The sequence below is a fragment of the Balaenoptera musculus genome, chromosome 11, assembly GCF_009873245.2.
Source record: "Balaenoptera musculus isolate JJ_BM4_2016_0621 chromosome 11, mBalMus1.pri.v3, whole genome shotgun sequence".
Classification (NCBI taxonomy): Eukaryota; Metazoa; Chordata; class Mammalia; order Artiodactyla; family Balaenopteridae; genus Balaenoptera; species Balaenoptera musculus.
Genome location: NC_045795.1, coordinates 40,460,618 through 40,482,239, shown reverse-complemented (window position 1 = coordinate 40,482,239; position 21,622 = coordinate 40,460,618). Strand labels below are relative to the sequence as shown.

Here is a 21,622-nt window from a genome sequence, read left to right as displayed (position 1 = left end):
AACCAAATCATTTCATTTGCAGAGAAGGGCTTAATTGCAAGGGGAATGAGGCAAAGGGAATTCTGTTGCCTGTTTTCATTGAAGAAAATTACTGTACTTTCCCCTGTCTCCTTACTAAACAGAAGCAGCTTAGAAATCGGGCTGTAATCACCAGTGATACCTCTCCTACCCTGTCTTCTCAGAGCCTGCTCAGTAATTCCCCACTCCTGAGACCCTGCTCTGAGCTGTTCTTGTCCGTCTGCCTGGCCTGAGCAGCCGGTTCCGGCCCTGGTGCTGGGTAGCACCTCCCCAGTTTGGCTGGAGTCTCACCTCACCCCTGCGATGTTGACAGGATCGCCCGAGATGTCACAGGGGCCTCAGCCAGGGACCGGCTCACACTCTTGGCAGGAAGAAACATCTCATCACTTTCTTTCGAAAACACATGAAATCTGCTCCAAGCCCCCACTCACCAGGGCTGCAGAGAAGTCACATTTCGGACGAAGGGCATCCCCAATCAATATCTTACACAAATCCTGGGGCTTGTCTGCTTTGGTGCCTGGCAAAAGGTAGGGGACCTGGACCATCTTCACCACAGCTCCTTCTGTCCTAGGTTGCTGTGGACTGGCAGGTCCTCGGGGCTCTGTTGTGTGTCCCCCAGGAGGCACTCCAGCAAACAGACCCCCTCCTGTCTGGGGAGGCTGGTTCCCTCTCTGCTTCTCTGCCCAAGAACCCCACCCTGGCTCTGATAGTCCAGCCCGATTCCCACTGTGGCCAGTGTTTCCCTGGGGAGGGGCTATGGACCCTTCAGGGAGCCAGGTAACAGGCTGGTAACCTGCAGGGGGCAGGTGCATGAAGAAGTAAAATATGTAGCACGTCTAGTGTTAAGAGAGAAATACAGGAGGACTGGGCCCTAGAGGGTGTGCAGGGTGGGGGGCAGCTACAACTCCCCACGGGGCTGGTGGTCTGGAGGAGGGAGTGAGCCACGTGTAGATTGGGGGTGGGGTGGATCACCAGGGTGGGTGGAACAGCTAGCACAGAGGCTCAGAGGCAGGAGTGGGCCTGGTCAGGGCGAGGGCGGCAAGGTGTGTGGCCCGAGTTGGGGGAGAGCGAGAGGGCAGGTCAGAGGAGCCTCCCAGAGCCTCTGTGAGGCCCTGGCTGTTTGTCTGGAATGAGGTGGTTTTATTCTGTTCCGGCAAACCCACAGCAGCACAACAGATCTGAGAGCGGCCTCCTCTTCCTTTCCTTGGAGAAGGGAAGAGAGTTGGGCTGTCTGGGTTCAAACCCCGGCTCCATTACCTTCCTGACCTCGCCACGCCTCAGTTCCGCCCCCCACCCCCACCAGGAGGGGGTAACAACAGCACCTATGGCATGGGGGCATCCTGAGGCTTCAGTGGGCTACCGTGAGCACGCTATAATGCTATCCTGTGTTGACTAATTTTATCATGTCTTTTTTTTTTAATTAAAAAAAAAAAAATTTTTTGGCTGCGCCACGCAGCATATGAAATCCTAATTCCCTGACCAGGGATCGAACCTGCGCCCCCTGCATTGGAAGCGCAGAGTTCCAACCACTGGACTACCAGGGAAGTCCCTATTATGCCCTTCTTAGTAACTTCCCCTGCTACAGGGATAAGTTGATTGGCCTGAGGTCCCTGCCAATAAAGGGCAGAGCTGGTCCTGAGGATGCCGTGTCCCCACCCCCACCCCCTGGAAACACAGCAGCACCAGGCAGCATCGTGCCCCCCACTCACTCCTCTGCCTTTCTTTTCCCGGGCGCATCACGGGACCCTCTGTCCAGGTTCTCTTCTTCTCTCTTGAGCTTTCTCTGGGGATGGGGGTGCAGAAGCTGGCCTGGCTGCCCAAGGAGGGCTGTTTTGGAGCAGTTGGGTTGACTTCCTGCATAACTGCTCCCCTGGTCCCTCCCTTTGGGGGCGGCTGACAGGATAATGGATTTGACTCCACACACCTGCCTCAACGAAAGGATTTCTTTTTTTTTTTTGAGGCTCAAAGTCAACGGTGTATTAATTAAGGGGGAACAGCTGCTACCGCAGTTCTTATGATAAGTCAGTGACAAATGGTCGTGTTTACCTTTTTCCCAAGCAGAGACTCTGGAAGGTGGCCTGGAGCTCCTGGGTGGACGTCCACGGGCGAGATTTGTGGGGTATACATCTCCCTCCCTCAGCCCTCAAGCTTCTTTATTGGTGCCCCCCGAATCCGAGAGGGCCGTTTGTCACCGAGGAAGACAGGGCTGCAGCTTGGGGAGCCTTGAAAAGGACTGGGCCAAGCAGCAGAAACTTCTCAACAGTGGCCCCCCCCAATGATGCCCTCAGACCCCTTCCTCGGGCTAATCCCACCACCCCACGCTGTTCCTTCTGAAATCAGAGTCGCTGAAAAGGGGGCTTGGCCCTTCAAAGCTGAGAAAGGGTGCAGTGCAGAGCCGAGCTGAGACGCCTCGCTCGGGGCTTTTTGTGCCGGGCGCTCTCTACCATAAAGGAAGAGGCTGGACATTGGGGGCCTTTTGTTATTTCTTTATTTTGATCTCCCTCCTGCTGTCCAAACAGGGTCACAGAAATAGAGCCTTGCGTTAACTCCCTTCTCAGCTTAAAATGAAACACGGCAGCGCGAAAATCTTGCACTGAAAACCAGAAAAATGAAAGATGGGCTCATTTTTTTCTGAGTTGTGTTTCTGGGTCCTTGACTATCAAGTGACCCACCGAGTTTCCAGCTAATGGGAGGATAGCAGGATGGCGCTCACGTGCCAGTCGGACCTGTGTGGATGGGCCGGCAGGGTGGTGGAGCAGCCTTCCTCCCAGGCTGAGAAACGACGGCCCCGTCGCATGGGGCGCGGACCCCCATGGCAGCAGCTCGCCCGCTGCGCCCCCAGGGTAGAGGCAGTGCTGGTGGAGAGCGGCAGGACCCCCAAAGCACTCCCAGCAAACCCCTGCCTCCACTGCAGGTGGGGGACCCCCACGTGTCCCCCGGCTGTGCTGTTCTCCCCAGTGACCGGCCCAGAGGAGACAAGTCTGCCATCGATGTCAACCTCCTGCCTCCTGGGAGACACCATCAGCTGCCAAGAGGCCCCGTCCAACCTCACCCGCCTCTTCCTTCCTCCCCCTCCCAGGGCTGGTGCTGAGCACCTCAGGGAGCCTCTGGGGCCTCGAGGGAGGCAGAAATGGGGCCGGAGGAAAGAGGCTCTATTGGCCCCCACCCCTTGCCACCCACAGGAACCAGGCGTGCATCTTGTGAGTTCACCCTGCAGGGTAGGTCGTCACACCGTGTTATAAACGTGGAAACCAAGGCTCCGAGGTATGTGGTTTGCCCGAGAACCCGTCACAGGGAGGCCGCTCCTGCCTTCTCTTCCAGCTGACCTCTCCCGGGCCAGCGCTTAATAACTCCGCACGTTGCCTCTCCTTACACATTGCTTTGAGGGGAGAGGAAAAGAACCACGGACGAGAAACACATCCATTTTTAATAAATAGTTTATTTATCCAACAGTTTCAGCCCTGACAGTGAAGCCTGTTGCAGTTTCTTCTTCTGGCTGGAGCCTGATTATGAGACTGTTGCGTTGCCACGGCGCCGGCGCTCGGACTCCAGCCCCGCCGATCACCCAGACATCAGAGGAAATGAGAGAGAGTATTGCTCAAATGAGAGAGACTGGCGCTTTATTAAGGAAACAAAAAATACCAATAAGACCAGAGAGGGGTGCTTAACGCCCTTTGGAGGCAGCTGTTCAGTCTCCTCGGCTCGTCCCCTCTCCCGCCCGCCGCGGACGAGAACTTGTGGGGATGCTGCTCTGATGGAGAGGCTCCCGGCCCTTAACTAATAAGGCCCCCGCGGAGGTTTCCGGAGGTCGCTCCGCCTGCCGGGGAGGCGCGGGCGGGCGGGCGAAGGTCCGCGCAGCGGGGTCGGTCCCGGCGGCCAGCAGGGGGAGGAGGTGCGGCCACACCCCGCGCACTGAAACCACTGGCTGAAGTCCCCGGCAAAGGGCAAAGTACTCGGGGTGGGGAGGCGTGGTCGCCGTAAACTAGGCGATCTTTGCCCATAGGAAGTGCGAGGATCCCCAGGTCCTGAAGCGCGATCGGGTGACGCTCCGCGACTGCAGGCCTGGACTGGGGAGGCCGCCTCCGGCGGGGCCGCCCAGATGGGGGCTGGCGGCGGCTCGACCCTCCTCTCTGCTCTTGGGGGAGCGTCCTCGCCGACTCCAGGTTCCTCCCCGGGAGGCCACCCTAGCTGCTCATTCCTCCCGACCTGAGGCCCCGCGTGCCCAGGCCGCGTGTCTAGACAGTTCTCCTACAATACTTGTTCTAATTTCTAGCACCTTACCCCTCCGGGATAAGAGGCCCAATCCAGCTAGAGGACAGGCTTTCTCCCCTCACCCTTGAGCGCCCACGTAACACCCCCCGAAGGCACATGACCAAGCTGCTCCCCAACCCCTGCCGTCCCAGCCGCCACCCCGACCCACCTCCCACGGGCGCGGGGCACGCCGAGCCGCACACACTTGCTCTGCAGGGGCTCACGGCTGCTGCGCTTTTATCTTTTCATAAAAAACTCTTCTCCCCTTTCTGCCAGCAAAATGGGGCAGAGAAGATAGGACCAACGCAGAGGGCAGCTGCCCACCTGGCCTTCTCCCCTGGCCCTTTGAGGAAGCCCACGCTTTCCTTCTGAAAGCTCGTCTCTGAAGAGTCTCACAGAGACACCTTTGGAACCAGTCAGGAGGAGGGTGAAGTCAAGGCAAGTGTGAACTCAGCACCAGCAGGATGGTGGCCCTCTCATGCCCCTGGAGGGGACTGGCCGGGGACAGGCTGATTGGGAACAGGGCCCCGCCCAGGGTTTATCGCTCTGAGTCAGAGAAGGAAGAGGGCTTAGTCCATCTCCACACCAGCATGTCTTCTCCGGCCACGCGGTGGGACTCTGTCTGGATCCGGGATTCGTTGGAGGCCAGGAACTCCACGGCCCGGTCCCAGACCCGCTTCATGCGTCTCCTGCAATGAGGGGTGGGGGTGCAGGCTCAGCAGGCAAGCGGTGCCCTTGGCCGCTGTGCCCAGCGCTGCCAAGAGAGGCGAGCTGGTCTCTGGATGCCCTCTGTACAAAAGGGGGCACAAAGCTCCAAGATCCCACACAGAATTTATCTGCGGGAAGAAGAGTGGTCAGGTACTAACTGGACTCCTGCAGAGAAGAGAAATTTCTTGGGCCCCAGAGAAATGATTCCTCAACATTCTCTGCTCCAAGAGCGTTCAATTAAAGGGAGCTGAAAGGGGCTGGAGGCCCGCCCCCCCAGGTGTCCAAGTGGGAAGACTCTTGCTGGGACCCATTACTGCTACAGCCCGGCTGGGCGGCACCCCCCTCCAGTGCAGGCTGCATTTTAATGCCTCGTGTGGGCTAATTAAAGAGTGGCCACTGGGCTGTTGAGCCCAGACTCCACAGCACTTCAGGGGATGGGGATGAACTAGGCATTCAACCGGGGAGGGCAAGATGCTGGAGCTGCTTTTGGAACCTGAGCCACCAGGTAGGGCCCCTTTGCAGACACCAGAGTTCCTGCTCTGCCGGATCCCCGGGGCCTTGCACCCCCTCGGACAGCCCCCTTTTTCCTCGTTCCCCCTCCAAACCAGACAGGAAGATTCCAGGGCAGTGGGGGAGGGCTGCTTTGACACCTACACTTTGGTGAGCCCCAGCCTCCTGTCTGACTGCAGACCACTCCCCAGCACCCCACATGTGCAGAGTGAATGTGGGTGTGTGTGGAAGCAGGGGGTTCAGCTGGGGGAGCGCAAATGGAGGGAAACTCCCAGGGTGGCCCACGTGTCAGGAGGCAGAGTGGGGTGGCGGGGCTTTCTTCCCAGGGGGTGAGGTCCTGCTGCCAACCAAACCCCACGGCTGTTCAGCAGCCCCCACTTGGCTGGTCTGGCCCTGGCCACACAGGCCCTGGGAGCTGAGCTCCTCACGCCGGGTCCCTGAGCGGGGGGCATCGGCACTGTGTGGGGGCCGCGGCCTCACCCCCAGCCCCCTTCCCAGGCCGCCCGTTACCAGGTGATGTACAAGCCGGCCCCCTGTGTGCCTCCCTGGACAAGCTCTTCAGACCTCCCCCAACCTCCCACAAGCGGGCCCTCATCCACAGGACAGCGTGCCCACGCAGGGCCCACAGGAGCTGATGGGTCCTTACGAGTCAAGAGCTCGGATACACTGACCAGGTGGCTGAGCCTCCTGGGTTCACAGACAGGGGTCCAGACCCTGAGGGGCAGCTGCCTGCCTGCAGTCTCTGCTGATGCACAGGAGCTGAGGCGTGGTGGCTCAAGCCCCCGATAAGCTGCAGTGCCACTTCCTGCTCTTATTAAAATGACCATGCGTGCTGCCCTTTGATGAGGGCTCAAGTGCTCCGTGCTGCCTCGGTGAGGTGGGAGGCCACCTCTTTGACACCCTGTTCCCCTTTCCTTAAGACCTGCCACTACCTAATGGCACACATTTTCCTTACGCATCTTGTCTTCTTTCTCCCCAGAACCAATGCTCCAGCAGGGCAGGGACTTTTGCTTCTTCCTCTCCCCATCTCCCCATGACCCAGTAGAGTGTGACATGCAGCAGGTGCTCAATAAACATTTGTTGAGAAAATGAATGAACGATGACCTCTCTTCAACACAGCCCTCTGCAAGGCAGTGGGATTATCTCTGTGTTACAGCTCAGACAGGGCGTTACCCATGGTCACATGATGATGAATTCTGGCAGATCCAAGAATTAGGAGGGAGTCTGGATCCACCAGTGGCCTCCCCTGAGAGCTGGAGGGCTGTGTGGCAGACTCATGCTGGGGACCAACAGCTAGCACAAGCCCCACACCGTGGTTGGTCTGCTCTAAGCTTCCTGCCTGCCACTGTCCCGGGGGTGGGGTGGGCATGAGAGTTATTAAGCATTTTCACGTTTAAAAGGGGCCCTTAAATGCTCTACTCTTCCAGTTCCTCTTGGGTTGACAGAACGGGGTGACCCTCGACCACAGAGCCTGGCACTGGGAACACAGAAGTGGCACCAGCCCTGGGTCTCTGAGCAGGTTCTTAACCTCCCTGTGCCTCAGTGCCCTCATCTGTAAAGTGGTATCCTCAATGTACTCCCTCCGAGGGCCATGCTGAGGGTGGAGTGAGTGAGCTGCACCTGTGCAGGGCTCAGAGCAGTGCCCAGCTCACAGCGAGCACCCAGAGAGGGTGAGTGCTTAGCACCATCCGAGAGAGGACGGCACCTGGCCAGAGACTGCGGCAAAGTCTGAGGTGACACCGCAGTGGGCCCTGCTGGCTGCCTCCTGGGACTCTGTCCCCCAACTCTACCCTACTCCTGGTTTTGTCAGGGATCTACCCAGCATCCGCAGCCCATTTGGAAGGTGGTGCTGGAGTCGTGCATGACAACGGCCTGCCACCCCCTCCCATGAGCCGTGCACCCTGGAAGCTGACCCCGTTCACTGCTGTGAAACCATGTTTCCAACTACGTGAGTGTGCCTTTGTGTATGGGAACTAGACCATGATATCTTAGGTAAGATGTGTTTCTGACTGTACACCATGATTAAAAATGTTTGAAAAGCAATCTCTTCCTCCTTGCCAGTGACTGATTCAAGAATAGACAAGTAACCAATTCTGGCCAGTGGAACCTCAAAGAGGTGTATCCCCGGTGGCTTCTGGGAATGTTTTCCCTCGCTCATGAGAGCAACAAGAAGCCCATCTCTCCCCTGCTGGTTGTTGCAAGGCAGGTGTTGCTCCGGCTAGCTGCTGGCCACCATCTTGTGACCACCAGGAACTCCAGCCAGCCAACAACATCCACAGAGGGCAGGACCATGAGAATCACAGAGCAATGGAATCAGAGCCCTGACTGTTCTGTGCCTGGACTTCCATTCATGGAAGCCCATCAGGTCCTTCCCTGCAAAGCCCCGCGGGGAGGGGAGGGGTCGGGTCCTAGGGCTTGCTCCCCAAAGCACCCCAAAGCGCCATCTCTACAGAGGAGCGGGGCCATGCTTCTGTACCTCTTGTCTGCACTCTGCCTTAATAAGCTGATGGCAAGAGGTGTGGATGGCGCCCCACCTCCCACGATCCTGTGGCTGACCTGCCCCCCTCCCCGCATGACTGACTCGAGGCTCTGGGCCTCCCTCCGTGGCACTCAGTGGGGCCCGCCCCGGGTCTCACCGGCTCTGCGGCGGGATCAGGGAGTCGCGCACGTGCAGGATGCCCACGTATGGGTAGCGCTCCATGTCCTGCTCCCAGTCCACGTAGTGGTCTTGGACCACATCTGCACGACAGAGGGCACTGTTTAGCGTGAGGGCCCTCTGGCGGGACCCAGCAGCCCTTTCACTGGGGGCCACGCACCTATAATCTTCTTCACCATCTCATACATGGCCTGCTCTTCCTCTTCCAACTTCCGCCACCGGTATTTCAGGAGGATCAGGAGCCCCCACAGAAAGGCCAAGCCTGGGAGGGAACAAAGCACTGTTAATCGTGCACATCACCTTCCCCGGCCAGGCGCCCACTGGCTGTCTCACTAGGGCAGGTCACTGCGCTGGAGGCTGAGGGGGTTCCGAGTACCTACTGTGTGTCAGACCCAGGGCTAGCAAGCAGGAAACGAAGGACTGGGAAATGCAGAGGGAGGACAGGCTATTAAGTGATCATCTTCCTCCCGACGGCTGTCACCACAGAGGCCTCCCCAGCCGTCCGGATCTCGGCTCCTCCCAACCTCATTCTGGGCTTTCATCTCCTCCCTTGTGAACCAGAACACGGCGTTTCATACATATATACATGCCGGGTCCTTTGTATTCCAGATGCTGCTGCCGATAATGATGTCTGTGCCTGCCGGCGTGGGGGAGGGAGCCGTGTGCACGCCCAGACGGCCTGTGATTTGTAACCCAGCTCTCTGCAGAGCTGGTGGTTCCTGTGTTGCGGCCTTTGGCCTTGAGAGACACCCCAAGGCCTCTGCTCAAAGACAGCCCCTCATGTCGGGAGACTCTGCTTTGCCGCTCAGCACCCTGGGCCCTGCCTGTTTTCACTGGGCGTCTGTAGTTCCTGAGGAGGTGCTTACATTGTTCAGGGAGTAAAATTAGGCTAAGCTCCTGCTGGGTCTCCCCCTCGGAGTGGCCTGCGGTCTGGGGTGCCGGAAAGGACAATGCCCACCTCCAGCCCAAGCCAGCACCCTCTCGGGGATGCTGATGGCCCCCTGCCCCAAATCCAGGATGTTTTCTAGTTATCTTCCTGCTCCAGCCACCCAGTCTCCAAAGGGAAAGACGACCCAGGGCAGAGGCTGACTGGTTCATCTCCTTAGTTTCGTTAGACAGACCTCAGGTTCACTAGGCAGAAACGAACTCCGAGAGACCGCATCACCCATGCCCAGAAGTGTTACTGAGCTGGGCTCCGGGGAGGCGCAGTGGGAGGGGCAGGGTGACACGGTGGCAGGACTTACACCAGAAGAAGATAAGCACATTGGTGACGGCCGTGAGCAGGGCGCGGCTCAGGCGGCAGCCAACACCCATGCGGGGGCGGGCGGACTCCAGGCAGACCACCTTGTCCACCGTGGTCACCAGCTCGGACGGGTCTTCCCCTTTCAACCTGAAACAGGACACAGGGCGGTAGACACGTTCAACAGCTCTGAGGAGCCACTGTATAAGCCTATCAGCGGAAGGAGGAGGAAGGCGGGGCTTTGAGGTCTCCACTTGCTCATAAAATAGACTCGCTATCCTGGTTGCACTCTTTCCAGAAATTTCCCACGTTGGCTACTTAGAAAGAATAAAACTTTAAAGACGGCAGCAGGCTTGAACCCCTGCTGCTGAAGTGACGCCTCCCTCTGTTGGGTCTTTGGCAGCCCCTCTCAGCATGTGGAAGATTAAACTGTAAATTGGATTCCCCCCTCCCAGCACAGAGAAATGGAAATGTTTACGGAATCACTGGCTTTGTGCAGCACGGCAAGAATGGAAACAGAGTCTGGGAGGGGGTGCCTTTCCTCGGTGATGAGGAGCCACATAAGCTGTTTACGTGCAGAGACCATGGGGTGCCGCGAGACTCAGGAGCACAACATCGCCAGGTTCCTGGAGGCCAGACCCCAGCCCCAGCGAGGAGGCGTCAGGACACGCGGGGACACTGCCGACACTCCACCTTCTTCCAGCGAGGCAACAAGCTCCTGCTCTGGATTGCACAGCCCAATGGCTGGTGCCCAAACTGTCCGGATTTCTCATGACCCACTTTTTCTTTTTCTTTTTTTTTAATTGAAGTATAGTTGATTTACAACCTTGTGTTAATTTCTGCTGTACAGCAGAGTCTCACGACCCACTTCTAACACTGGTCGTGGGAGCCAGGCTCAGCTCCCCACAGGCCACCCTCCTCAATGTGAAAAGGCAGTGTCATCATTCCTCTGCGTTAGCAGCTTCAGTGCATGCTGCCGAGGATAAAATCCGTGTTTTTTGCCTTTCCAACACACAGGAAAATCGCTCAGCCACTCAGGGAAGTTTCTTTAAGCCAACGAATTTTAATCGTGCCATGCATCCAGTTATCAAGCTTTAGGCTGAGCTGCCCGAGGGGCTTCTGCTGGATGCACTGCTGATGGAATTAGTAATTTGGGTAGATCAGAGAGGAAGAGAACAAAACCCTAGAGTGTGCTTTAATATCAGCAGCTGTAACCTGAACAGAGACCCCGACAAACCCTGAAGGGTGGGAGGGGGCGATGAAGCGAGTGTCTCTCCAGCAGGGGACTCCGCTATCTGACAGTGGCTGGTGCCCGCCCACCCCTGGGCCGAGCAGCCAGATAGGGCCTTTCAGGAGGGTGAAGGGCACTCTGTCTCTGCTAACCGTGCTCGCCAGAGGCAGAAACAGGCGAAACTGCCCAGTCGGAATAAAACCTAGTCTTTCCCTTTGCAATTTCCATACTGAGTGAAACCAACATACAGAATCATTTCATCTACAAATGAAAACTAGCACCAAGGAAAGGAAGTGCAAAAAAATGCCATCTCCAGCAAACTGTGCGGGGCCAGTGAAGGAAAGGGGTACAGACTGAGTTACTTGAAACAGGTTTAGCTGGACTGCCAGATCATCACCTTGACACCTGGATTTTTGTGCCTCATTTTGAAACTGCTCCTTACACTGCATTCCTAATGCTTCTCCTTCCGCTGCCCAGCCTTCAGGCCTGGCCCAAGACGACTTGGCTGGGAGACCTGCCCTCTACCTCCCGGCCTGAGACACCTTGATGGGCGATGACAGGGCCTCAGGTGCTTCCGGACGCCCCGCCCACACTCACCAGATGCCCACGTCCTTGTTACTGCTCAGTATCCAGGTCAGTGCGGCTTCAAACTTGGCGGAGGAGCTGCTGGTCACATTCTGTGGGAGGGGGCGGGAGGAGATTAGTCCTCCATCTGGGCGGAGCAGTTGGAGCGATATTATTCTGCTGCTAGATTAAGGAAGCCCTCTCCATGTCCTCCACCTGCCCCAAAGCCCTGTTCTGCTAAATGCCCAGCAAACTGGCAGGAAGGAAGGCTGTAGCTGATGATACCAGAGAAGAGGCTATAACCAGAGGAGGTGATGCGGAAGAACACACAGGAAAACAATGCAGGTCTGAGACAGCAGAAGCGTGTAATTTTCTCAAGGAATGAAGCACCAGGCCAGAGAGCTGGCAGCTCATCTGCAGTGAGATGAAAGAAAGTGTCGGGGTGGGGGCCCTGCGGCCAGTCCCGGCTGTGTGGCCTTGGGCAAGTCCCTCCCCTCTCTAGGCCCCAGGTTCCTCGTCTGTGAAATGAAAATTGGACGAGGTGACCCCTTAGGTTTCTGCCAGTTCTAAAAATCTGTAATTCTGTCATCCTGAGGCCACACCAAAAATCAAATGGACTCAGAGCAACCCAGACGGTAATCCTGAGGGGAGAGAATGACAGGTTAAATGTCTTAAGGCTGCTGAGAAGGGGGGAAAAATGAGCCAAAGGAAGAGCAAGTCACAGGGCCACTTAAAGAAGGGGCAGCGGCCCACTCCGGCTGGTCAGGAAGCAGCAGGTCAGGAATGAGCTGCGGCAGGCCTGGCTCTGGCTCACAGCTCACCTTGGGCCCAGTCACCCCATCACTGCCTTAACTTAAGGTAGCCTAACACTCAACTGAGTTAAAAAAAATTTTTTTTTAAAAAAGGGCAAGCAAACACAAAACAAAAAGGAAAAAAAACACGCAGGGCTTGAAAGATCAATACAAAAGCACCAGGACCTCCCGGGAACGGACACACACTGCAGCCTACTTACTGCTATATATTCCTGGGCTTCCATTACAGGAATGCATTTGCTTTTTAGCTTCTCTGGATTTCCACATTCAAAATTACCTAGGAGGGAAAAAACACACATTCAAATACAAAGAAGAGGTGAAAAATATTTACCCTGAAACCGACTAAAAACTGCAGCAAAAATCAAGCCATCAGCTCTGATGGGGAACATGTGGCCCGGCGGCTCCAGCTTCTGTGGGGCATCTTCACTCTGCAGCAAGATCAAAAGCCACTTAGCTTGGATCGATTCCAGATCATTAAAACCTGACTGGCAAAGCAGTGCAGCGATTTGCATTAAATGACTAAAAAGCTGCCCAATACCAAGGTCTGTTTGCAACTGATCCCTAAAAGGATCAGACAGACAGCTTCGGAAGGCACTGGGATGGCACTATAAATAACCGCAGCCTGGGAAAAAAGAAAGGCAGGGAGGCTGTTGCATTGCAGGGATTTTGACCCATGACACAGGCAGGTGACCTAGAATGCCAGGTTTTGAAGGGCCCTAGGGAGGGATGTCCAAAATGCTCCATGGAAGAAGGGGTGTCTATGTGCTGGGACCCCGATATGGTGCTCCAAAGCTCTCTTCTGAGCACCCTGGGTGGCTGGCTCCCATCTAGGATGGAGCTGGGAGCCTCCCCCTTAGTCCTGCCCAGGCTCCCAGGCCCGGCCCAAGGCCCAGCCCCTCTGAAAAGCCCCCAGCCCTAGGGGCCTCTTGTTTAGCCAAATCGGCTGGACCTGGGGCTCTGCCACAGCCCTTGGCTCTTGATCACCCACAGTGGCTCACCCACCAGGTGCTGCTTCACCAGTAGACCCCTGGGAAGCAGGGACAGTGCAGGGCTGGGCCCGTACAAGATCCTTAACCCCCATACACGGCCTGACTGCCCTTGACCTGGCACAGCCTGGGGGCTGCGATGGCCAGTCTGTGTGTGTCTGTGTGCTGGGGAGGGAGTGGCTGAAGATAATATTTAAAAAATCTTGAGAATGAACTGAAGCCTGCCCCTCACCCCCTAACACAGCCAAATCCTCCTATTTCAAAGTTGATCTCGTCCTTCTGGGTCCCCTGAGAATCAGTTGGCTACTCCTGTGCTCCTGCCCCAACCCAGATCACCCTGCCCTGCTTAGGCCTGCCAGGACCACTGCCAAGGTCTCCTGGGTTCCTCCTCTCCCCTTTCTCATCCATGTTTGGTCAACAAACCTTTAGAATGATTCTGCTTAAATGACACTGCTCCACTCAAACTGCTGCCACATTTGCCTCCCTGGCACCTGGCTCTCCGTCCATCACTCCCCGGCTCAAAAGCCTTCCCGGCCCTCACTGTCTTCAGAAGGGACCCGCGGTGGCCTGGCAACCATGGCCAGCCAGGGTGGGACTCAATTGGCCTTTCCAAAGTCCATTCCCTCTGTTTCTCCTTCCTCGTGAAGCGGCTTCCATCTCTGACCCTATAATTTCCTGCCTCTCTGGCCCCACCTTTCCCCCACAAATACGTAACTAATCCCACCTGGGCTTCAAGGCCTGGCACAGATGCCACCTCCCCTGTGACGCTTTCCTGACCACTCTAGCTAAAAGGCATTGTGCCTCCCAGAAGTTCTGGCCTCTTGGTTCTCATCCAATGGCATTTTATACCACCCAGTGGTCAGGGGGGTAGGTAGCCTATCTCTTCTACTAGACCGCAGGCAGCTGTGGGCAGGATTCTGGGCTGAGTCACCTTGTATCCTGCAAAGGCCAGCCAGTGCCCTGTCCATAGCTGACCTCCAGCAGGAGGTGGGGGGAGGGAGTATAGCTGAGTACAGAGCCTGCACGCCCCTGCGGCCTGTCTCATTGAGATGCATACCCTCAGGGCTGCCCCTGCCTGGCTTGTGGGAAGACGGTGGGTACCAGGTCCCTTGATGGCATGAGTCAGGACCACACAAGGAGGGTGGGATGGAGGAGAACTGTCTACTAGGATCCACAGTTTAAGAGCAGAGTTTCTCGACTTTATATCCTGGGGGTCTTAGTAAAATTCAGACTTTGATTCAATAGGTTTGAGATGGGACTAAGATTCTGCATTTCCAGTAAGCTCCCAGGTGGCACTGACGTTGCTGGACCTTGGACCACAATTGAGTCACAAAGGTTTCAAACACACCCTCAGGCCAGAATTTATACGCCAAGCACCTGGGCGTATAACTAGATGACTGTAATACTGTGAGCCCCAACTCCTACCTCTCCTCCGAGGAGCTCACAGAGGCCTCCCTGACCACCCCAGTCTCCCAGCAGTCAGGAGGGAGGAGGTGGCAGAGCTGAGGCCCACAAGACTGGCGCTGAGGACTGAGGGCCCAGTACAAGTCCACCCAACCTTAACTTCCCGGCGACAGCCTTAGACAGGGTTGGCCCTACAGGTGAGAGGCGCCCCTTGAACCTCCCACAGACTGACGTCTGGTTCTCGTGTCAAGTACACTTAACACAGGCACAAGCCCTGAGCCGTCACCCACGTCATCAGTGATTTGGAGAGCCTCCTGGATGCCAGGTGTCGGGCAGGACACAGTATGATGCAGGTGCCATCTCTGGCCTCAAGGAACATGTTTACCAAAGAAAACAGTGGGGGAGCCTTCTGGATGGAGGAGATTTCAGGGGGGGCATCTAGAGAACAGCACTTGGCTTTCATTTGGTTAAGAAAAGACAGACCCAAGATCATTCAGTCAGATGGGGAGACTGAGGCTCTGAGATGTCAGGGACTTGTCTGGTGTCCCACAGCCAGATGGGGACATGGGACACTAGGGCCCTGGAGGGCAGGACGGGCCTGAAGGTGCTTGGCCCACCGCTCAGACCGCTCCACCTGCAGAGGCCTCTGCACCGGGCCGGGCCGACCACCTGGTACAGGGAGGCCCTCCAGGTTGGGGGACCCAGACTCTGACAACACCTGAGGCCCGGGCCCTTCCAGTGCAACACGGACCCCCAGAACATTAGGTGGGGGGCATCCCAGAGAAGGGGGCACGGGGGCACATCTGCTGAAAGGCCTGTGCACGTGCCAGGACCCCTGGGATCCTTCAGGAACCTATGCGTTTTGCCCAGATGCAAGGCTTAAACAAGATGCGTCTGTGTGGGGAGGCGGGGAAGGCGAGACTTGGCTTCTGAGCGTGTCTTCTGGGAGATGACACGGCATCTCAGCCCACAGCCCGCTCATGAGGAGTCTTGGGCCTCGGGAGACCTACTCACCCGCTTGGATGGCCAGGAAGTTGTACAGCTCGTGCAGCAGCTCCAGCAAGGCCGCCTTCTGCTTGGCCTGACAGAACTGGAAGGGCACAGGACAAGCGGTCAGCAAGGAGGGGTGGGTGAGGGGGGCCTGTCTGTCTGGTTTTAACTGTTCAGCTACACCGTCAAGGACTCAACAGCAAGGTACACCTCATACTTTAAAACAACAACGACAACAAATTCTGCAAAGGGGTGGGCCCAGGGATAGGGCCGATAAGTACTGGGTTAACTGACTGAAAAGAACACCGTAAAAGCAGAGGCAGATGGACAGCAGATACAGTAACTAAGGGTCCATCATCCTGGAGGCTCCTGGGCCTCTGCCCCGTGGTCACCGTTGGAATAAAGGCCATCGGTGGAGCCGTGGAGCAGGGGCGGTGTGGTTGTGGGGAAATGCAGGAGCCCAGCCTCCTCGGAGGGAGGAGCAAACACTGCATGATGCAGTCTGGTCTCCCCTGTGGGCCATTCCTGTCCGCTTTTGGAGAGACAAGTGTCTACAATCTGCCTGTGGATTGTCTACTTTGTGGATTATCTGATGCAAATGTTTAATCTTAGACTGGGTTTCCCTGGAAATGGAAAATTTCGAGGAATCTTGCAACTGTAGGGAGAAAATAAATGTCACCTGTCTGAGAAAATCAGAATATCTGCACATTTACTCCTTCGGCACCTGTAACAGTGGGGACACCATTTTGCTAGACTTACTGGATTTGGAACATTTAAAAAAGACCGCTCTTCCTTGAGAGTGGACGACAGGCCAGTGCCATGCTGAGTGGTCTATACGTGAAGGAGCACTGCATCCTCGCTGCACTCCTCACTGTACCCCAATTTCTCAGGCGAGGGGCCCAAGGTTTAGAGACCTTAAGTGGGCCACCAAGAACCCACAGTTCATAGTAGATGGTGGAGCCACTTGGAGTGTGGCCAGTCGACTCCAAGCCCCCACCCCTCTCCAGGCCTCTTCTGGGTTGTCACTGGGCAGAGCCCTGCACTGGTAGTCGAAGGTCTGGATTCTGGACCTGGCTCTGCAGCTACAGAAGGAACCAAGGTGGTTTTCCTTCTCGGGGCTCATTTGTTGCCCTGATCTAATTTGGTTTCTAACAGTCTCAGAGGCCAAGATTTGTCCCTTCACATGGCCTAAAGACCCTAATGCCTTTACAAGGTATGAAATGATGCGACCAAGATTTACACACACGACTATAAATGTCCAGAAACAACTGACATGCCTCCTAGTAGAGTTAGAAACCCCAACTACTTTTTAAATGCTATTTAATGATATGGGAAAAGTTGATAATTAAGTGTCAAATGTAACTAAATATACAGAGATCCCAATTCTACAGACACACATACACAGAGACATAAGGTGAGAAGGAAATGCTCCCAAAACGTTAATGGTGATCATCTCTAGGTCTCAGAATCACAAGTGATTTTTGTCACATTTGTCAAATTTTCTAAACATCTATTATTGTCGCAACCAGGAAAAAAAAAAAAAAGCAGTAGCAATTAATACTGTTCCAAACTCACAGACATTTAGGCAAAGCAGAGCTGATATCACCTAAAGGACAGAAGGTACCAGACAACGAGACAGCCTGATTAAGACAACACACCCACTCCCAGCCCATCCCCAGGGTTTCAGCAGGACAAAGGCAGAAAGAAAAACAGTCACAGTCAGCTGAGAAGGGAAAGAATATGTGTATCTGAAACCCAAATGCCCCTCTGGGTTCTGGGTGAGCTTGAGCCACACAAGGAATGAGACTCAGCAAGAAACTCACCCAAGCTGAGAAGCACCTCCCAACCCACCTGTTCCCGTGTCCACCCACCCTGAAGGCCAAGGGTACCCCATAAAATCTCAGCTCAACCGAGCCCAACACTGCAACTGAAGGGAGCCTGTGATGTCGTGGCGCAGGCCCTGCCTGTCTGTGCTCACTGAGCAAGTCTTTAGCGAGGACCTGGATGGTGCCCGACTGGCTCACTCAGGTGGGGCCGGGCGCGTCCAGCGCAGAGGAGCACCCCGGAGTATATCTGTCATTCCGTCTTGGGCCTGATACACTCAGAGGTGTGAAGGACCAAGAGACAGAAACCAGGGAACCCGTTTCTAAATAAAAGACGAATGAAACTAACATCACCAGAGAAGTCTTACAGAAAAAGTATTTTTGGTCCCTGTTTTTGTTTTCAGTCTTCAAAATTCTAGTTTCCCCTTCTGGCCATGGTTCTGGGCTACTTCCTTCAATCATCAACTGCAGTTTTTATGATAGAAGGCAGATTATACTTATTATGAGTCTGTTTTCACAAAACAATAGGGAAGCAAAGACATCTGGTGGATGAAAGCAATAAATTCGTGTAATAAAAACACCCCGAAATATGACACACCAGAAGCCAAAGGGAAATAAAACCGGTTGTCTGCATCAGGATGTCCCTTCGTTAACGCAGATAAGAGAGTCAACGCAGGGGCCTGGAAATATCCGTGGGTGGTTACTTTCCCAGCCCCCAGGCTGCCAGAGATGTGCACTCAGGGCTCAGGAAGGCCAGGCGTTGCACACTTAATAATTAGACTACTAAGTCATGCCCTCTGGCAGCACAAGGCTCCTCCTGGCAGGATTTATGACCTGAAAACGTACTGCCTTGTATCTTCCCCAGACTACCACCTGTACCGGAGCACCCCAGCTCCTCGGTAATGCTGTTTTCATGACTCGTAAATGGATGGGGCTGCTCACCTTCCCCAAATATTATTTGTAGGGATCATTAAAGCTTCATAAAACAAATCTATAGACTAAGAGGGCTAACTCCACTTCAGATGTGTTTAAAACAACTTCCCGATGACATTTCAAATCAGAACAGCATTTTCAGAGCCACAGACGTACAACCGGAGAATGTGGAATTGAGAACCTGGCCTCCTGATGCTTAAAAAGCTGCCAGCTCTTCCTCCTGAAGCCAGGGGAGCTTGAGAGGTCCCTCGACCACAACCTACTGCATCCCCCCAGATCGACTTAGGCAGAAGATCAAAGTCCTTAATGCTGCGATTGATGGGAGAGTTCCCATAAGGAGCCGGGGGTTGGATCTTGGAAGCTCAATTCTCTGTTTCAAGTACTCCTTCACTGCCACAATTGAGTCTGACACATACATCACAGAACACAATATGATTCTGGTACATTACAGGAAGCACTCCTGAAAGTGATCCTATTAGATCTTTTTCTGGGCAAGTTTACCTCCTGATGGAGGCCAACATCCTTGGGAGGAAGAGCAAAAGCTAGAGAAACCCAAACTCACCTCATCTGTTTTTGTCTCACAGTCCACTGGCAATAATTTCACTGAGACCAAGAAAAGAAAGAGGAAATTAAAAGTGCGGGTTGTGGGAAAGGGTACAAAAAAGGATCACTCTCAAAATTCAGGGTAAGTAAAACATTACCAACATAAAGGGGGGGGGGGATTAGAAAGGTGTCATCTAAATGAGGCATTTAAAAAATGGACAGTAAAAAACGTAAGAGGTTCTTGGTCTTGGATTAGGGATTAGTACACCTGTGTTCTAATCCCAGGGGAAAATGATTAGCCACAGGATACTAGGCAACTATTCACTTAACCACTCTGAACCTCTGTTTCTTCATCATAACATGGGATCACTAAAGCCTTCCTTGCTTAAATCAGACTTAGTCTCAAACAAGACAACACATATGATGGTTTTATAAATTGTACACATTATGTTAAACAGGGATTAATACTATCATGGGAGGGGAATTCCAGGTAAATCCCAGTATCTATCCAGGAGCTACTGTCTTAAAGCATCTCAGCAGTGAGTACGACAGTATACCATTTTTTAATGTCACCAATGTAAACAGTTATAGTTAGTACCAGTACAGTACCATGACACTCCTGGGTCTGCTTTATTTCTCTAGCAGGTGGATAAACTGCTCTCACAGTCAAGAAATTATTTGGGTGTGTGCACGAGCCTGGGATCCCCGTGCCCACAGACTTGTTCATACACCCAAATATCCATCTGCTGCAACAGCTAACACGTAATTTAGCCTTTCCCTGCCTTTTGGCTGTTCCTGCTAGGCGTGGAAAGATGTGGCCTGGGCTAAAGGCTGGGAATAGTATTAATCACAATCATTTTTTGCAAAGAATATTAAAAGTCAGTGAACTAGAGTCATTTTATACTTAAATTTATAAAGAAATGGTCTCTGTGCTGTTTGCTATTAGCCTAGAGCCCAGAATTATGGAAGAAGCAAATTTTCCTTTTAGGAAACACAAACCCTTAACTATTCGTTAACATACTGTATCCTGCAGACTTCTTGTTGGCATGTCTTATCACGGAACTACCTGTGGACAGAAGCATGGCTGGGAACATCCTTGAGTCACGGGACCCTCTCTTTTAACACACCCCAAGAAGGTGCTGCAGTGATAAATGCCATCATTTACATCAGTTTAAACTCTTTAAAAGGCTCTTCCACACCTGTCTCAGAGGCAGGGCTAGTATAATCTTCTGACAAATGAGGGTCCTGTGGTCCAGAGAAGTGGAGTATGTGGCCTTTTTGGTGCTGCAAAGTTGGGACCCCAACCACAGCCTATCTGTGAGCCGTGACACCTGGGGTGCCTTCAAACGGGCACTAATGTGTGAAAGAACAAGAAATCAAAAGGGAAGAAAGAACTCAAAAGCAATGGGGGTGGACCTTTAGAGGGGTGTGTTAGAGGGCTTTCTCTGGAGAGGGAAAATAAAAGTGACTACAGAAAGATTGCTTCCAGCACGTAGTTGAACGGGAGATTAGTAGGGACGGCTAGGGCAGAAAATGAGAATAGGAGAAAGTGAAGACAGAAATTATTGCAGATGCAGGAATCCCAGGCCTCTCCTCCCATAACTGGAGGAAGGAAAGTCAAAGTCTGGAGGGAAGAAGACGGCCAGAGACATCTGACAAGGCCCGGGAGTGTTCAGCCTGGCGCTGAGAGGACTGGGGGGAGTGGGGGAGATCGTCCTGGTGGACACACGCGCGCTCAAGGCCCTCCCCTGCGCCGGCCCGGGACGTACTGTTGTCCTCCGCCTCCTGCGGCGCCGAGGGCTTGCCCATCTTCACCCAGAGGATGCCCAGGAAGACGAGCAGCAGCCCCAGGCTGGCCCAGAGCAGGAGCCGGGAGAGGCAGCGCTCCAGCCGCCGCCCCACCTCGGGCCGGGCCCGCGCCGCGCCCGCCTGGCCCGCTCTCGTCGCCCGCAGGCCCGGGCGCGGGTCGGGGCCGAGGAGGGCGGAGGACAGCCGCGCCGGGGCCGGGGACGAGGCCCACCACCGACGGACTCCGTGGCCGGGGCCCGGCGCGGCCCTGTCGAGTGGCCGGCAGTCCTCGTCCTCCTCGGAGCTGCCCCGGACCGAGGAGCGGCGTCTGAGCGGCGCGGGGCGGGCGGGGTAGGCGAGGCCGCGGCTCTTGGACCAGGAAGTGGCGGAAGCCCCGATGTCGCCGTAGGCCCCAAAGGTCGCGTAGGCCGGGCCCGAGGCCGGCGGGGAGAGCCAGGGCTCCGACCGCAGGGAGGACGCGGCTGGCCGGGCGCGAAGCGGAGCCTCCTCGCGCAGCCGGGCCTCCTCCCGCAGCCGCTCCTCGCCCCTTGCCCGGGCCTCCTCCCGCAGCCGCTCCTCGCCCCTTGCCCGAGCCTCCTCCCGCAGCCGCGCCTCGCCGCGCAGCCGGACCTCGCCCCGCAGGCGGCGCAGCTTCTTGCGGTAGACGTCCCGGGTAGTGTCGGTGATGGGTCCTGGCTGGAAGCCCAGGGCCTGCAGCTCCCGCCGCAGCTCCAGGTCCGAGAGGCCGGCCATGGCCAGGACGCCACCCCCAACCTGCCCCTGGCGCACACTGCACCCGGAACTGTTCCCGCCGGCGACCGCGGCGGAGTAGGCGGGGCCCGCGCCATGTTGAGAAGGTCCATATTAATCGCCATGTTGAGAAGGTCTGAACAGCCCGATGGGCGGGCCATGATGAGGAGGTCAGATTCAGCCTCCAAGGCTGCCATGTTGGGGAGGTCTGAGGGTTTTTGGCGTTTTGTTTTTGTTTTCCTTTTTTCTTTCCTACCTCGCTCAGTCCTTCTCGTCTGTAAGAGCAAGTGCTGTTTATTTCTGAATCCTCCTCCCCTTGCACAGTCCCTGGCACGTGGTAGGCACTCGATAAAGTCATGTTGATTTAATGGATGAATTACTTAATGGTAAGAAATAAAATATTGCCTGCCATATC

At 55.1% G+C, this 21,622-nt stretch overlaps 1 protein-coding gene across 3 annotated transcripts; it reads right to left on the bottom strand.

The window, feature by feature from the left end:
* Positions 1 to 3,437: 3,437 nt before the first annotated feature.
* On the bottom strand, positions 3,438 to 21,267 carry LEMD2 (LEM domain nuclear envelope protein 2). 3 transcript variants are annotated; one of them, XM_036868705.1, is made up of 10 exons: positions 20,439 to 21,267; positions 18,689 to 18,729; positions 15,395 to 15,470; positions 12,191 to 12,267; positions 11,212 to 11,291; positions 9,388 to 9,533; positions 8,304 to 8,405; positions 8,124 to 8,226; positions 4,856 to 4,958; positions 3,438 to 3,636 (listed from the first exon to the last, which is right to left on the bottom strand). In XM_036868705.1, the coding sequence occupies exons 1-10, from the start codon at positions 21,208 to 21,210 to the stop codon at positions 3,580 to 3,582; spliced, it is 1,557 nt and encodes a 518-aa protein (XP_036724600.1). In that variant the 5' UTR covers positions 21,211 to 21,267; the 3' UTR covers positions 3,438 to 3,579. The 3 variants fall into 3 exon arrangements, with proteins under 3 accessions (XP_036724600.1, XP_036724602.1, XP_036724601.1); XM_036868707.1 differs by lacking the exon at positions 4,856 to 4,958; XM_036868706.1 differs by having other exon boundaries at positions 3,622 to 4,958; positions 20,439 to 21,266.
* Between the last annotated feature and the right edge of the window lie 355 nt (positions 21,268 to 21,622).

What these genes read in the sequence shown, in the direction of transcription:
- LEMD2 (XM_036868705.1), bottom strand. Translation starts at nt 21,210, where the DNA reads ATGGCCGGCCTCTCGGACCTGGAGCTGCGGCGGGAGCTGCAGGCCCTG. An exon ending in GATGGTGAAGAAGATTATAG is followed by an intron (nt 8,227 to 8,303) that starts GTGCGTGGCCCC and finishes TCTGTCGTGCAG; the next exon opens with ATGTGGTCCAAGACCACTAC. An exon ending in TGGCCGGAGAAGACATGCTG is followed by an intron (nt 3,637 to 4,855) that starts GTGTGGAGATGG and finishes TCCTTAATAAAG; the next exon opens with CGCCAGTCTCTCTCATTTGA.